At 41.3% G+C, this 16,245-nt stretch overlaps 2 protein-coding genes across 2 annotated transcripts; both read left to right on the top strand.

Moving 5' to 3' along the window:
- The first annotated feature begins 3,944 nt into the window (after nucleotides 1-3,944).
- On the top strand, nucleotides 3,945-5,378 carry LOC118739241 (trichohyalin-like). Its single transcript, XM_036470456.1, has 2 exons — nucleotides 3,945-4,211; nucleotides 4,282-5,378. The coding sequence occupies exons 1-2, from the start codon at nucleotides 4,088-4,090 to the stop codon at nucleotides 5,121-5,123; spliced, it is 966 nt and encodes a 321-aa protein (XP_036326349.1). The 5' UTR covers nucleotides 3,945-4,087; the 3' UTR covers nucleotides 5,124-5,378.
- A 1,088-nt stretch (nucleotides 5,379-6,466) lies between these two features.
- On the top strand, nucleotides 6,467-15,313 carry LOC118739242. Its single transcript, XM_036470457.1, has 2 exons — nucleotides 6,467-7,080; nucleotides 13,171-15,313. Exons 1-2 carry the CDS (start codon nucleotides 6,615-6,617, stop codon nucleotides 14,664-14,666), a joined length of 1,962 nt encoding a protein of 653 aa, XP_036326350.1. The 5' UTR covers nucleotides 6,467-6,614; the 3' UTR covers nucleotides 14,667-15,313.
- Nucleotides 15,314-16,245: the final 932 nt, after the last annotated feature.

Raw genomic sequence — 16,245 nt, 5'->3', positions numbered from 1 at the left:
ACATGTACAGTGGAGTAGCACTAGGTTGAACATTGCATTGCTTGTACTTTGATGTGTTTGAATCTTTTATGGTACTGAAGATTTGCTTAGGGATGAAAAATATTAAAAATCGTTCGTGCATATATGTAAATATATTCTTATAAACGCTTGGAAGTATAGAAATTTTTAATATTAAAAAATAAATAAAATAATTTTTTTGTATATATATAAATTTTGTTCAAGGCACATTGACCCACCTGTACAAAAATTGTGGCGCGGCATGGACAAAAATTCTACAATTTCGGACCGAAAAATATGAAAACGAGCTAAGTTGCCACGTTACATCTGTGAACTTCCGATAAAACCACATATGTTTGTGATTTTACAAGTTTTGATTTTGTTTAAAAAAAATTAATGTATTTTGCTGCAGAAAACATACACTTTTATTTAATGTTTATTAAAATGACACTTTAAAATACTAGTTAATGATTGAAATATTGGTATGGAACAGAGAAATAGAGTGTTTTGTCAAAAATTACCAAAAATTGCCAAGATTCGAGATAACTTATTTTACTGGATATAGAGAAATAATTGCCACTTTTCACTTGGCTGGCCGAGATTTCTTCATTTTAAGATTTTAGAATTTTTGTGTCGGATTGACAAAGTTGCGCTTGTTGGTGATGAATTTGCGGGGAGATGTGCTGCGGTTGTTTTTATGAATGAATTTACTTGGCCTTGAGAAATATGCAAATGCGTTTATGAATGAAATAGTTATTGTTGTATTTGAGTATACGTGTAATTATGTGCATATATATGTATGTATGCTGCCGTGATTTGTACATATGTACATTTATATGCATGTTCGTAGTTTTTTTGGCAGTAATATGAACATACATATATATGCATGTAAAAACGTTATCAAGTAATGGAGCATGTATGTACATACATACATATACATGCGTGGGAAATGCATTTTCATTTGAATCCAAACCTATTGGGGCATATTCGTAGTTGAAATAAAGTTTGCAGCTTTTCACAGATATTCCATTGAAAATAATGTCAAAAAGCTATAACTAATTTTAATGTCGACTTTATTTTAACTATGAATATGCCCCAGTTATTTATGTACATACCTATATAAATACGAGCATTGCAGTGAAAAATGATCATGCAACACATTTTTTGTCAAAATAAATGTTCATAAAACTCAAAAATAACTTTTCGAGAAAAACAACTTTGAAGTTAGTTAACAAGCGCATTGCATTTGTACACTTTTTAGTCAATGTGTCCATATTTAAAATTAATTTGTGAAAAAACTAAGGCAGCTAGAAAGCTGTGGTTTGTTGCATTGAAAATAGTGTAGCATCTACCATGCGAATCGGTAAAAAAGTAAACTCCATTTTTTTTACCCAAAGCGCCTCTGAAATGCCGACGGCAAATCTGAATCGACCACAATCACCATTTTACGAAATGAGGATTGGGCACCAACGTACAATTCATAATGTTTTAAATAAGTAGAGCAATTACTGAAAAAAAAAAACATTCAATGCATATCCAATAATTTATTTATTTTTAATTGTAATTACAAGTTTTTGTTTTCATATGCTTGCTGGTTTGGTTAACAGATGATAAACATTCAGTTTGCAGGTTTGCAGACTTTGCAGCACAGTAACATGAAATCAGAGAACATATAGTTATGAGAAGATGCAAATCGTAAATCTGCTCTTCTTCATTATTTTCTGAAACGTTTCAACCATGGGTCGTAACAGAGAAATGCTAAATTTATGTATGTACATATGTACATGCTCCATTACTTGATAACGTTTTTACATGCATATATATGTATGTGCATATTACTGCCAAAAAAACTACGAACATGCATATAAATGTGCATATGTACAAATCACGGCAGCATACATACATATGCACATAATTACACGTATACTCAAATACAACAATAACTATTTCAATCATAAACGCATTCGCATATTTCTCAAGGTCAAGATATTCCATTCTTAAATACTACAGCAGCACATCTCCCCGCAAATTCATCACCCTCAAGCGCAACTTTGTCAATCCGACACAAAAATTCTAAAATGTAAAATTGAAGAAATCTCGGCCAGCCAAGTGAAAAGTGGCAATTATTTCTCTATATCCAGTAAAATAAGTTATCTCGAATTTTGGTAATTTTTGTTAATTTTTGACAAAACACTCAACTTCTCTGTTCCCTTCCAATATTTCAACCATTAACTAGTATTTTAAGGTGTAATTTTAATAAACATTAAATAAAAGTGTACGTTTTCTGCAGGAAAATACATTGATTTTTTTTTAATAAAATCAAAACTTCTAAAATCACAAACATATTTGGTTTTATCGGAATGTCACAAATGTAACGTGGCAACTTAGCTCGTTTTCATATTTTTCGGTCCGAAATTATAAAATTTTTGTCCATGACGCGCCACAATTTTTGTACAGGTGGGTCAATGTGCCTTGAACACCATTTACATATATACAAACAAATTATTTTATTTATTTTTTAATATTAAAAATTTCTATACTTCAAAGCGTTTATAAAAGTATATTTACATATATGCACGGACGATTTTTAATATTTTTCATCCGTAAGCAATTCTTCAGTACCATAAAAGATTCAAACACATCAAAGTACAAGCAATGCAACGTTCAAGCTATTGCTACTCCACTGTACATGTGTATATGAATGTATGCATGTATGCGTGTAAAAAATGTCAATTCCAGTTGGTCTTTAACCCATTTAGCGGACATAGTTTTTTTGGTTTCAGCTGGTTGCAACTGTTAATGAAGCAAAATTTTTATGGTTAATCTTTATGAAAGTTACATATATCGTCGAGAACATGGTTACATGCAGAATTTTAAATTAATTAATATTATTCACCATACAAAATGTACGAGTATTGCTTTATTAAATGCAAACTTATGCGAAAATCTAAATATTTCGCAAACATGGGGTTAATGGTTTCGCGCACGTGTCAATCTGGTGCCGATTCGCAGAAATTGAATAATTTGTGTTGAAGGCAGCGGCGAGGGGAAGACGAAAGCAGACCAATCGTACATTTGTATGTAAATATATATGTTACATACATACATTGCATACCTACATATTTATTTCATATATGTAGTGATTTAGAGATTGCAGTTTCAGTAACGTGCCGTGGCGTGTACGCTAGAGGCGATGCAACTTTTTGGCGTCTCGCCGTTTGTCTTGGTTCAAATCCCGGACGGACCAAGTAATAATTTTTTTTTTTTTTTTAATTGTCATATCCATATGTTGAGGTTCTCCCTCCACTTTCTTGCCATTTTCTACTCCTGAGGAAAGCAATACATACGGAATGATGCATTAGTATTGTTGCATCCACGCACTTTGCACTTCCTTACAGGCATTTTTATTTTTAAAAATAAATCAATTAATCACAAATTAAAGCTTTGCTTTACACCACCAATTTCGACTTTTTCACGATGTCAGAGAAAATTTTAGAAGAAATGTAATTTTTCCCTCCTTTTGTATCAATTTTGGCGCAATTTTTACCATTTAGACGTTTTAACATATTTTCTGCATAATACTGTCTGCACAATACTGTTGACAACATTTTTCCTGCACACCACTCTGTAAAGTCAATTTGAAATGTTAAATAACCGCGGTGAAAACCCATCGTTGAAACGTTTCAGACTTTCGTTTTTACGATACAAAAATTTGCATCTTCTCATAACTATACGTTCTCTGATGAAATTTAGCATTTCTCTGTTACGACCCATGGTTGAAACGTTTCAGAAAATAATGAAGAAGAGCAGATTTACGATTTGCATCTTCTCATAACTATACGTTCTCTGACTATACGTTCTCTGACTATACGTTCTCTGGCTGTAGCAAAAATCGTAATAACGTAAATTTATTGGCCGCACTAATTTTCATCCGGCTAAAAGGGCCATGGCAACACTGCACTCTTTTCACTCACTCCAATTTCGAGCTGTCAGTCACGTACACAAAAATAGTAAACAAATTGAAAAAACATCAGCGAAATTGCGTATTGGCGGAAAATTTAACATATTTCAGCAAATCGTTCAAGTTGAAATGGATCTTAATCACCGTCTTATTGAGGCCGTGCGTCAGTGTCCTTTCCTCTACAATAACAGCGTGTCCTTACCGGAACGCAAGTGTGGCTGGCAACAGATAGCAGAGCAAATGAAAATGCAAGGTGAGCTTACGCTGTCTGCCTTTACGGACTGCAAAAAAAATTATGTTAATTTTCATATAATTTCGAACAGAGGCACTTTTGAAAAGTCGTTGGCACTTTCTGTGTGAACACTATAAACGTAACGCCATAACCGACAGCCAGGTTGCTCCTAACCAGTTTCCATACAAGAAGGAAATGGAGTTTCTCTTGCCCTACTTGCGGCCGCCGCAGCGAGAAGAGCGACCATGCGAAGAAAGTTTACCGATGAATGTTATAAAGCCCGAGTTTGTAATCACAGAAAAAGATTTGGAAAACGACAGCGGCAGCGATGAGTACGTGTTTCTGGAAGTGGAAACGCTCGGCTCGGAAGATGAAACAAACAATGAAGCAACACATCAATTGAACGATAATGAACTACGAAAAGAATTACAGGAAGAAGAGCAGGAACGAATGCGAGAGCAGGAGCAGGAGCATGAACAGGACCAACAACAACAGGATAACGAAGTAAATGAAATCGAAAGAATTGAAGTAGAGGTGCATATAAAGCAGGAGGAACCAGAAAATCAACAACAGTATAATGAAATCCTAAGAGAGTCTAGACATTTAAAAAAAGAGATTCAAGAGGTCCAATGCAATAGAAGTGGCGCAACCGAGGAGGAAGCCGTTCGTACTCAAATCCATGAAGCAACCGAGGAAAAGGTGGAGGGCAAAGTGGAAATACGGGAAGGAGACAGCAGCAGTGATAATACTGCGGGCAGTGATAATACTGCGGGCAGTGTAAGTACAAACAACACGACTAACCGCAGTAACAATCCGGAAGAACGGTGTGAAGACGCTATATTTGGTGAATTGGTTTCCGCAATGTTAAAGAAAATGCCGGCAGAAAAGAAGCGCGCAGTCAAACGCGACATCATGAATTTGTTGCTAACTTAAGATGAAAAACACCGCCAGATTGTGGCGTTGTATTTCTTCATACTTCAAAATTTTTCATATTTATCAAGCGCTAAGTCATTTTTAAACGTATAATACATTTAAAAGTATATGAAAAAGGCGGATAAAGCTCAAAATAATAATATATAATATTAATATGCATACTTCTTAAGCATAAAAGTGACATAAAATTTATCTTAGAACATGTCTTATATGTATCAATTTGTATCCACTATAAATAATTTATAACTCATTTAAGTTTCAAGAAATTACTTTTGTGGATTTGTATATGTAAGTACATCTAATTAACGTTGGATATCCGGCCGAAGTCACATACTTTTTAAACCCTCATTAACACTCCTAACCCTTAAAATTTGGAAGCTAACTAAGCCTTCCTTCTCAGCACTCTGTGCGTATTTAAGCGGCAACTATTCCGATTTCGTGAGAAAACGAATGCAAACGATTGTGTGCAGTATTCGACAAGTCCCAGTTCAGAGGCATGTGCCATGCATACGTGGAGCGACTCTGTCAGTTGCTCTTGCCAAGTGCGCTTAATATCTTCCTCGATCATCACCGCGGTCAAATTTTGTCCCATCAATTTAATCTGCTTTACCGCATCTTGGCTACGCGCCAGCACAATAATGAAAGCGAATCGAGTGAATTTCAGCCACTGATGCATCTCGTGAAGGCATACTTGCACTGCTAAATCTATAAACATCAGCTTACAATTGAATGTATGTATGTCCCTTATGACAGCCTGCTGGAGTTTGCCATTGAACTCTTGGTGAACATAGTCAGCAAGCTGGAAGGGAGCATCATATTCAGGCGGTTGCATATACCAGGGATACTGTCGATTAACGAAAGCGTGTGCAAGCTTTCGCCGTTGATCAAAATTTCCACTCATCACAGCCATCCGTTCTACTGATAAAATATCTACGGGATTAGGTGCATATAAACCTTCCTCCTCCTCCTCCTGTTCTATTTGTTGGGAGTGCTCATCTTCTGCTCTGAGGTTTGGCTCGGATAGAAGTAAGTCGGTATTACTGGTTGTCTCTGTTGGCTCAGATAGCATCAACTTCTCTTCTTTCTCGTCAAAGCAACAGCGAATCACTGTTGGCGGCTGATAACTTTTGAAACCGCGATCCGCAAGGTACGCGTGCAGCCAGATATTGTCAAATGTTTTATCTGGCTCATAAAAACTACACGTATTCTTGCTCGAAGTATCACATACATTCGCGGTCAGTATCAGTGGCCATAGATTTTCGAAGAAGGACTTCTGGAGGGTCAATCGAGACATGATGGCTTCGTTTAAATGATTTTTACTCAACGTTAGAAGAAAGATCTTGCTGAATTATATAATTGAAAAAGTGTTTAAAATCAGATATTTTGAATATTACTAAAAAATTTAGCTTTCAAACAAAAAATTTTTTTTTTGAGTCCGAGTATCGCCTTAACATAAAAATCAGATAGTTATTAAAGTCGTCTTTTATCAGAATGGATGAAGAAATTTTTGCGAATATTTGTGAAAATGTTCGTTGCACACTTTTGGCCGCCGACATGGATAAATTAAACTATGTGCGTGAGCTACAGGCACGAGTTCAGTATCAGAATGTTTTCACTAAAGTCCTTGGCTCTGATGACTACGTTGACGAAATTGAAAGCGAGTGGATGACACGAGTTCGCGAATACAGCTCGGAGAAGCAATCGTCTGAGGATTTGTACGAAGCTGAGTTAGAAGCGGAAGAAGAGCTATTGGAGACAGAAGAGGAGGATGAAGAAGAAAAGGCAACTATGTCCAAGTCTATTGAAAGTGAGGAAGAACTAGACGTGGACGTATGGCAGGGTTACTTTAAAGGCTATCAGATTTTGAGTGAGGGCCAAGAGGGCGCCTTTGGCGATAGCAAGAAATGCATCGAACTGGTGAATGGAGAGTGCGACGCGTCTATAGACACATATTTGCGTAAGTATCTAGATAGACCTTGTGATGTGCTGTGCCCTCTACTCTTCACAACAATTCTTGCACTTCTAAAACATTCAGAAAGTTCAGGGGAGCTTCGTGGGTAGGGAGTGAATGTGCTCAAACTATGGCCACATCGAGCCTCGACTTCTTTCACGTCTTCTGCAGAAGCCTTCGCACTCAACGAACGGCATTCCCACGACAGCCGGTTCTACGTACCGGAATGACTCGGGTTTTACCCGACCAAGGGCTGTTGGCTCGGCGATCTAACCCAGTTAAAGTCGGTGAAATATCTCAGACGTTGTTCTTCCATAGGGCTACATCTGCTACGTATTATTCTGCTCAGGGCTGGCGTCGAATCAAACCTTGGGCCAGGAAACTTACACCTGTTGTGTATGCCCGAGACGACTATACCACAACTCCAACTCAGTCAAGTGAAATGCTCGCACGTGAAGTCACCTTAGAGTCTGCTCAGGCCTACGGACACCGTCAGTGGACCACTTCATTTGTGGCCCCGTTCTGGTCCAACGGAGCTGCCTCCAAGCAAACCCCAGTCCGTCTGAACAGCTCAACACAAACACCACAGCATAACAACACAGCACAATAGACAGAACCGCAACAGATGCAACCGCACCAATACCCACACGCCGCCGCCAACAACTCGTAGTTCCCCTACAATCTGCATGGTGTGTCAGACCAGGATATTCCGTAATGTGACATCAGTCAAGTGCAACACCTGCCTTGGCTGGTGCCACTTCAGGGCATGTTCCGGTCTACACACCACGCGAGATTGGACGGGGAACTTCGAGGGCCCAGGTTGAGCTGCACGTCGGAAGCCCCATCTGCGGCGCCACCCACTACCTCCACAGGGAGGCACCTATCACAGCAACGCACACAGCCACACGAAGCTCCTTCAATTAAACTGTAATGGACTTCAGAGAAAGATCAAGGAGATAACCGTCTTCATGGGAAGGCATGGAATATTGATAGCTGTGGTCCAAGAGACGAAGTTGCTCATCAATTCAACGTTGTTGAATTGCGCCGGATACAATGTTCACCGTCGAGATCGCGAGCGAGATAATGGTGGAGGCCTATCGTTTATCACGCACCACACCGTGTAGTATCGTCTCGTCGAAGCAGACATCGAATGTCAGGGCCTTGCTATCCGGTCAGGCGATGTCGAGCTCGAAATATTTATCGTTTATGTACCCCCTGTCACCAGCTGTCCGGTGCGCTCCTATGCTGACCTTAGCATCAGACTATCTTCCCATAGTCATCTCGATCGATAAACCTGCCGACTTTGCTTCCGCGGAACACCGTACCTATATCAACTTTACCAAAGCTGATTGGAAAGGCTTCGCAGAATTTACTGAAACCACCTGCTGTGCCCTCCCCACACCAACCGACGTTCACCTAGGTGAACGTAAGTTCCGCAGGGTTGTCACTGCGACTGCAGCTCGCTTCGTACCAGCAGTTTGTATAGTGGACCCCCGTCCTACCTTTCCTGCTGAAGCGGCTGTCCTAGCCGATGAGCGTGACAACCTTTGTCAGGCCGATCCTGGAAATCCCCGTATCAACGATCTCAACATGGAGATTCGGCAGCTTGTAAACGTACATAAGCGGAAAAAGAGGGAAGATCAGCAAGACTTGCAACTTCACCTCTGGTGTGAGTAAGCATTGGTCAACCGTGAGGTCATTGTCCAATCCGACGAAGCGCGACGACAGAGTCGGAATATCTTTCGGCGACCGCGCTATGTCCGTCCGTCCGTCCGTCTGTGCACCCGATAACTCGAGTAAACATTGAGATATCCTCACGAAACTTGGTACGTGTCCTTCTTTGCGGCGTAGGACGCATGGTATTGAAAATGGGCAAAATCGGCCACGCCTACCTCCCATAAAACGGTTTTTTTCAGAAATACGAAAACTGCGATATTTTAGTAACTACAGAAGATTATTCACTCAAAATTGATATTTACAATAATTTTAGACGAAAAATAAGAATATAAATTTTTGGAAAATGGGCATAGCTACGCCCACTTATGGTTACATGTGTATATCTCGGTAACCGCTCCACCAATTTCTCCCAAACTTGGCACAGTTGTTGGCCTTGGTACAAAATACCAAACGCCTGAGAATTGTTATCTTTATCTCGGTAACCGTTCGAACAATTTGTACCAAACTCGGTACGATTATTGTGCTTGTCACAAAAACGTTGAAAATTATTGAAATCGGACTAAAATTACTCCCACTTATCATATAACGGTAATTTTCAGAAATTCTTGAAACTTCGATATTTCGACATTTAAGGACGCTAATTTACTTAAAATTGATACTAACGACATCCTCTTGAAACAAGTAACATTTTCTAAAAATTTTTTATATTCTTATTTTACGTCTAAAAATCATTGTAAATATCAATATTCAGTGATAAGCTTCAATAGTTACTAAAATATCGCAGTTTTCGTATTTCTGAAAACCACCGTTATATGGTAAGTGGGCGTGGTTACGGTCCAATTCCTCCCATTTTCAATACCAACCTACCTTGCGTAAATAGCAATCTACATACCGAATTTCGTTGAGATATTTAAATTGTTGCTCGAGTTGTCACGGAGTGTACTCGTACGGTCGGATGGACGGACGGACGGACAGACAGCCATGGCTTAATCGACTTCTCTTTTCATTCTGATCATTTATGTATACATTTTTTTATATCTATTACGGTTCGTTTTGTGAACCGTTATGTGAACAAAGTTATAAATGTTACCTTTGTGCACAAGTGCACTCGGTTATAAATATGATTTTCTTGGTTGTAACCATGATACTAAAAAGAAGGTAGTTTCATTGTCACTTTTCGGGCGCCATATTAACTACCTGGCAATTAAGCAGATTGTGACATTCGTGCTGCCATACCTAGTCCTCAATAATCATTTATTTATTGTAAAAAAAAAAATATTTACAAAATTAAAAGGAAATTTGTCTCCGATATGCGCAATAACGTAAATTGAAATTCATGGTATGATAAACACTCAGAATCTGGAAGTAAGTAGTGCCTTAAGTGCAGCTTGGATGTCACTGCAGACAGGTAGATAAACTCCTCCCCTGCACCTACACTGAACCAAAAATCCATATCTGGATCAAAGAAAAACTTTCCTTACTTTAAGGTTGAAAATTCTTCCGAATGAGTCAAAAATTCTCCCGAATGCGTAATTTTCTTTGGAATGTGTAAAAACGTACACGAAAATATGGAACCGTGAATGTAATCTATCATTTTGAAGAAATGTTGGCCATGAAAAGAGAATAAAACTTTTTTAGTGCTGTTTCGTTCCCATTTTTCTTCATTTTGATTGCTGTTTTTCTTCAATTAAGAGAGGTTTTTTTGTTGTGTATTTTCCACCACGTAGTCCATATCCTTGAGGATTGCAAATATCTCAGCCTGGATGACCGAATCATACTTGCTAAGAGAAAAGTTAATCTTATCCGCATTAACTCCGATAAAGACCTCAGATCCTGACCCAGAGTCAGTTTGGAGCCATCAGTGAAGATTCGATTATGTTGAGGGAACTCAACATTATAGAATCTCTTCAACAAAGGTAAAGGTGGCGTAGTATCCTGTGGCATTGAAACGACAAGTGCTCAGATAATTTCCGCCTCGCCCCACTCAGTGTAATACCAACATCCGTTTCGTTTTAGTCTGTAGGTGGTCTTTCATCGAAAACGCTAAAATTGGTTTTAAATGAAAAACTTACCCCGGCTGCTGGCTGACTTCACCAATAGGTCAAAAAAGAAACCCACGGTGGAACTCCAACCTCTCAGGTCGCTGGAAAGAAGTCAGCAAACGCTTAGACCGCACAAAACGCACTTATAATGTTCTTTGAAGGCATCACCTCCACTCCGGAGGCCGATAGATTTCACAGAGCATTATCGAGAGGCACAGGTGAAAATCACATGGCGATAAAACTACCAGACGGCAGCTACACCAAAAGTGAGGAGGATAGAGCGCTGGCCCTTCTGAGCACCTACTTCCCAGTAGCATCGACTCCGGTAGCAAAGGATAGCTACGACTTTTATAAACCCGCTGTGGAGGTGTGAAAGACAGCAAAGCGTCTGTTCACCTGGTCGACCGTTCGATTGAGCATAGATTCGTTTGAACCTTATAAGACGGCCTGCACTATCTGCTTTTTTTAGACATCGAAGGAGCATTTGCCTCACACGAGGCAGTAGATCAAGCTCTTGAGAGAAGAAATGTAACCACCCCGATTCGAAGATGGATCGGTACAATGCTACGAACCAGACTGGCAGAGATCGTAGCTGGCAATAATATCATACAGTTGAGGATGGTAAAAGGCTGCCCTCAGGGTGGTGTACTGCCCCCTCTGCTTTGGAGCTACATGAGTTACTATTAAATAACTGCACATTGTGCCAAGGATATGCTGGCAGCATAGTAATCATAGCGAGGTCCAAATTTGAAAATACCCTCGGCTACATTGTACAAAGAGCACTCATCCTAACTAAAATATGGTGTGGAACGGTGGGTCTTAAAATCAACTCTGCCAAAACAGCTATCATTCCTTTTACTAGGAGAAGAAAGCGTCCAGGCAAGCACTCTATAACACTAGAAAGGACCTAGGGGTCATTTTCGACTGCAAAATTTAATGGAAAAATCACGTTGAGTACGCTGTAACAAAAGTCACACCAGCTTTAATCGTGTGCAGACTACTGGCCGGCAAATCATGGGGTGCAACCCCTACATTCTGCGGTGGATGTACACAATAATTTTTAGGCCAGTAGTTACATATGGAGCAGTGGCATGGTCCAAGAGGACTGCTCTCATTACAGTAAGGGCATTGCTTTCCAGCCTTCAGCAACTGGCGCGCACCTGCATAACAGCCGCCATGCGCACCTGCCCTACCGCGGCCCTGGAAGTAATCCTGGACCTGTCGCCACTGCATAGATTGCCAAGAAGGCCCTTCTCAGCTTCATAAGGGAGGGCACTGGAAAAGGCAAGGCGATTTCGAGCAGACTAGGAGAGGAAATCAGAACCAAGATTCCTATCTTCCAACTCAACAGAGCTGACATGGTTAGGATACGAAGCTTCGAGAAAAAGTTTACAACCGAACTAGGCAGCAAAGCAACCTGGAACGAAACAGTTTTAGAAAACACCTTTCGACCCCACTCCTAAAGGTGGTTCACAGACGGCTTAAAAACTGGCAAAGGCTTAGGAGCAGGAATATACGGTCCCAAGGCCAATATCAACATTCCCTTGGGGCAACTACTCCAGTATCTTTCAGACGGAGGTTTTTGCTGTCAGTGTTTTGCGCGGAAGTAATTCAAGAAGACAGCACATTGTCATCCGTAGCGAGAGTCAGGCTAGACTAAAAGACGTCTTGTCGTATGAAATTAATTCAAGATTAGTATGGGAATGTTTAACGAGACTGAAAACGCCCTGGGGGAACTCCACACAGTACAGCTGATATTTGTCCCGTGCCAAAAAGGCATACAGTGCAACGAGGAGGCTGACAGGATAGCTAAAGAAGCAGCAACCACTCGATCTTCATATAGGACCAGAACCCATACTTGCAGTCTGCTCTGACACTGTCAGGAAAGAGTTAGGAGCAGAAGAATGACACCTAAGTTGAACACGCTGGGAAAACACATCTGGACTACGGCAGCCCAGAAGATCCAGAGAACTTATCACACTCCACAAGACGAATTTGAGATTTATAACAGGGCTTCTAACAGGCTACTGCACGCTGCGGGTCCATACAGTGACAGGATACCAGAAACCTCGCGGCATCTCCTCTTAGAATTTGATGTGGGGGCGAAAAGGAAGACTTGGGAAAGCTGTGGCTGGAGGCTTCAGACATTCACTCTCTACAGCCCTCCAAACTGGTTGGCTTCATCAGAGCATTAGGGCTGGACGATGTGTTGTGATGAGCTCTGAGGGTACAATAGACCTTAGGTCGCAGTGCACGTCTTCTAACAAATCTGTTCTATTCTACCCCCCGTTTTTTGGCTCCTCCGTTTTCCCTTGTGAATAGATTTCCACGCTTAGACTGACTTCTGCTCTACGACTACTTTTTCTCTGCTTTTTAGGCGCTGGCATTCGTTGCTTTGCTATCGATCTCTTCTATGGAACTTTCGTCGAAAATCAGAGTCTTATTTTGCGTCTGCGCGAAAGTGAGTTAAGCTACTCAAAAGAAATCGGCTTCCCTATTTCGTCTACAATCTTCGCCAAACTCAGTCCACGTCTGCAGTATACTGGCTTGATGGAACCACCCGACCTGGTTGTGATACTTAACAAAGGTGATGAAATCACGTTGACCAATAAGCGCGAATGGTCGACACACTGCTCCAAGAAGCGCGTCTACGTCAATGCGGGCTTCCTTTTCCATGAGGTGAATATTTTCGACTACATATGCATCGGGTGCGATGTACAGGTATCTGTCCGCAAGAAGGACGCTAATCTGCGATGCGTAGTTGAAGTGGGCGGTGAAATCAGGTCGCGGCTACCTGTGCTCTTTCCATCGCGCTGCAGCAAGTTCCTAGCTTCACAGGAGGAATTAGAGGATATTACATTCTGCAAAGAGGTGGGCATAAATGTGCTTGTGTCGTATATTGGCGGCACACAGGAGTATTTTGATAATTTGCAGTACGCATTGAAAACGCTGGGATGTGAGAAGGTACGCCTCTATGCGCGAATTGTGATCAACGAGGTAAAAGGCTGCGGCACCGACGTCAATTGGATGGCCGATCACTATGATGGTTTCGTCATTGCCTTAAGTCCTTCTCAGCAGCATCCAGAGCCGGCCATACTGCACCTTTGTCCGGCCGCTGAAGAGCTCATGAAGCGTGCGTATCTGCTGCAGAAAGTGATTGTTTTGGAACCCAGTTTGATCGCTAACAAGCAGCTAATTGTCGAACCAGCACACTATCGCCACATATTTCTCTACCCCGACAAATACATTATGCCATGTAATCACACACAAAGCTCGTTTCACTTCTTCTACCTGCAGAACTCGATCTCCGAGTTGCTGATCGAGGAGGCGCTTAGTAAGGTAACATACTGCGATCGATCGCTTACAGGCAGCGACTCCCTGGCGCGCTCCGTGGTCTGCGCTTCATACGAAATGAACGCTCCGCTGATATTCGTTTGCTCTCTGACAGGTCGCATGGCGGCGAAGATCGCCCACTTTCGCCCGAAGGCCCACATCATTTTAATAACGCGCATGAAATCCGCCGAAACGTTCATTTCGATGCATCACAACGTCAGTTTACTGTACTATAACGGCAAGGCGGACGAAAATTGCTACCGCTCGCTGTATAAACACTTGCTCTTCGGATTGCTGTATGCGAAGTCACAACAAATGCTTAACCACAATGAGAATGTGATATTTGTATATAGTGAGAACGCCAGCACGCGTTTGCCCGACAAGTATGTGGCATACAAATTCCATACCCGCTACTTCCCCCAGCATTTGGACAAGATTCTATTCAGCAAATTTCCACGCGGATTCTTTGAGGAAATGCGTAAGCATAAAGATGATAAATCCGAAGGAGGCCAGACTGAAAAGCAGGGGGGCAAGGACTGAGATTGGTTTGATTGTATTTTTGTGTTCCATTTGTATTAGCGCCTTACTTTGAAATTATTGTGGACCATGCTGGCAAAATATATATGTTTTTTTTTTTGTGAAATTAGATTTGCAAATGATTAGCAATTAATGAGAGATACGCAGAGATGCGCGACGCTTGAGTTTGCAAAAGCTAAAGAAAAAAGCGTATTTCAAAATTAATTATAGTTACTTGACTAATAAAAAGAAAATTCCATATTTATATGAGATGTGGTTGTTCGTGTAGCGATTTACTTAGCCCCGGCCCTTAGATCGTTGTGATCACGCTCAACTAACGGGAGGCCCAGGAAGTGTACAACTCCGACTGGGTTAGTCCATAGAGGCAGGGGCACTAGTTAGTGGGGGGTTCAGGTGACATGCGAAGAGGTGTGACGAGTCGTGAGGGAGTTCTCCGCATGCCGGCAACTCATTGGACACACCTGTATTTATCCTGCTCAAGTAGGAATTTAGCCTGCTGCAGTAGCCAGGGCGAAGTTGGGTTACGGTGGGAGCCGACCGAGACAGACGAAGCTCTGTCGCATCCAGGCCAGATGGTTGTGTTCCCAAAACTCGGCTTACACTGACACCCGACCTGTGAATGTCGTTTATGGCCTGTCGGTATGCTTCCGGCTCCATACTCTATGTTGTTGTTGTTGTAGCAGCATACAAATTCCCCAAAGACTTTTTGGGGAGTGTTGCTGGAGTGACAGTCATTGGCCAGATATAGATCTGGGTCGTTCCGGTTACGTAGACCCGACTGTCTGTACTCTATCGACAATTGTGGTTCTGTGCAAGATACGACACTTGCAACGAAGCTGATTGCTCTTGGAGTTAACGTATAAGAGCTGGTGGTATCCCTCAACGTCGTTTAACACAGCTGTATTAGTTTCGCGGGGATACCAAATTCATCGACAAAATGATGGTTTATGACATTTTTCTCGGTAGTCTTTCCCGAAATTGGACTAATGTCACACTCATAAGGCCAAAACAGTTAGTTGACGTTCGGCTCGACTCTTTCACGCAATACGATTGATACGGGTCGATGTTAGGTCCTTGAATCGTACATACAGCTAACACTAGAAACGTGTCTTCTGTCTCTCATCACCTGCTCGATTCTCGTTTTTCGATCCGGTGGTGGATTTCTTACGCAGCAACGTGTCGCTACACACTTTCCTGTTTCAGACCCCGGCGAAGTCAATCATCACTAGCTCGTTAGCGGAGATGTTTTCGTGTATGCTAAATTTTGCAACGCTAGGACCAAGGATCGCTTCCTTGTTCACCATGCCATTGAAGTGGCCTCGCACGATTTTAAGTTGTCGCAGGTATAACGAGCTCCAAAATTTCCTAGAAACGGTCATGCGCTCCATTTTATTGCAGCTGTAGTAGACGTTGCAAAGGTCCACCTGACTGTTCTCTGGTCAACCTTAGGCTTCCTGAGGAAATTAACCAGCCGGGCTTAAGTTGGGACTGTAAGAAAAATTTTTAATGCAATTAATTTTTACGTGGGTCCTTAACCCAGCCAGAAAGAACGGTAATAATACGAGCCCAGTAATAATAGAGG

This window comes from Rhagoletis pomonella, unplaced genomic scaffold (genome assembly GCF_013731165.1).
Source record: "Rhagoletis pomonella isolate Grant_MI unplaced genomic scaffold, Rhpom_1.0 Rhpom_scaffold_00005, whole genome shotgun sequence".
In the NCBI taxonomy this organism is placed as follows: domain Eukaryota; kingdom Metazoa; phylum Arthropoda; class Insecta; order Diptera; family Tephritidae; genus Rhagoletis; species Rhagoletis pomonella.
The sequence above is the reverse complement of the archived record's forward strand: the minus strand, read 5'-3'. Positions and strand labels throughout refer to the sequence as shown.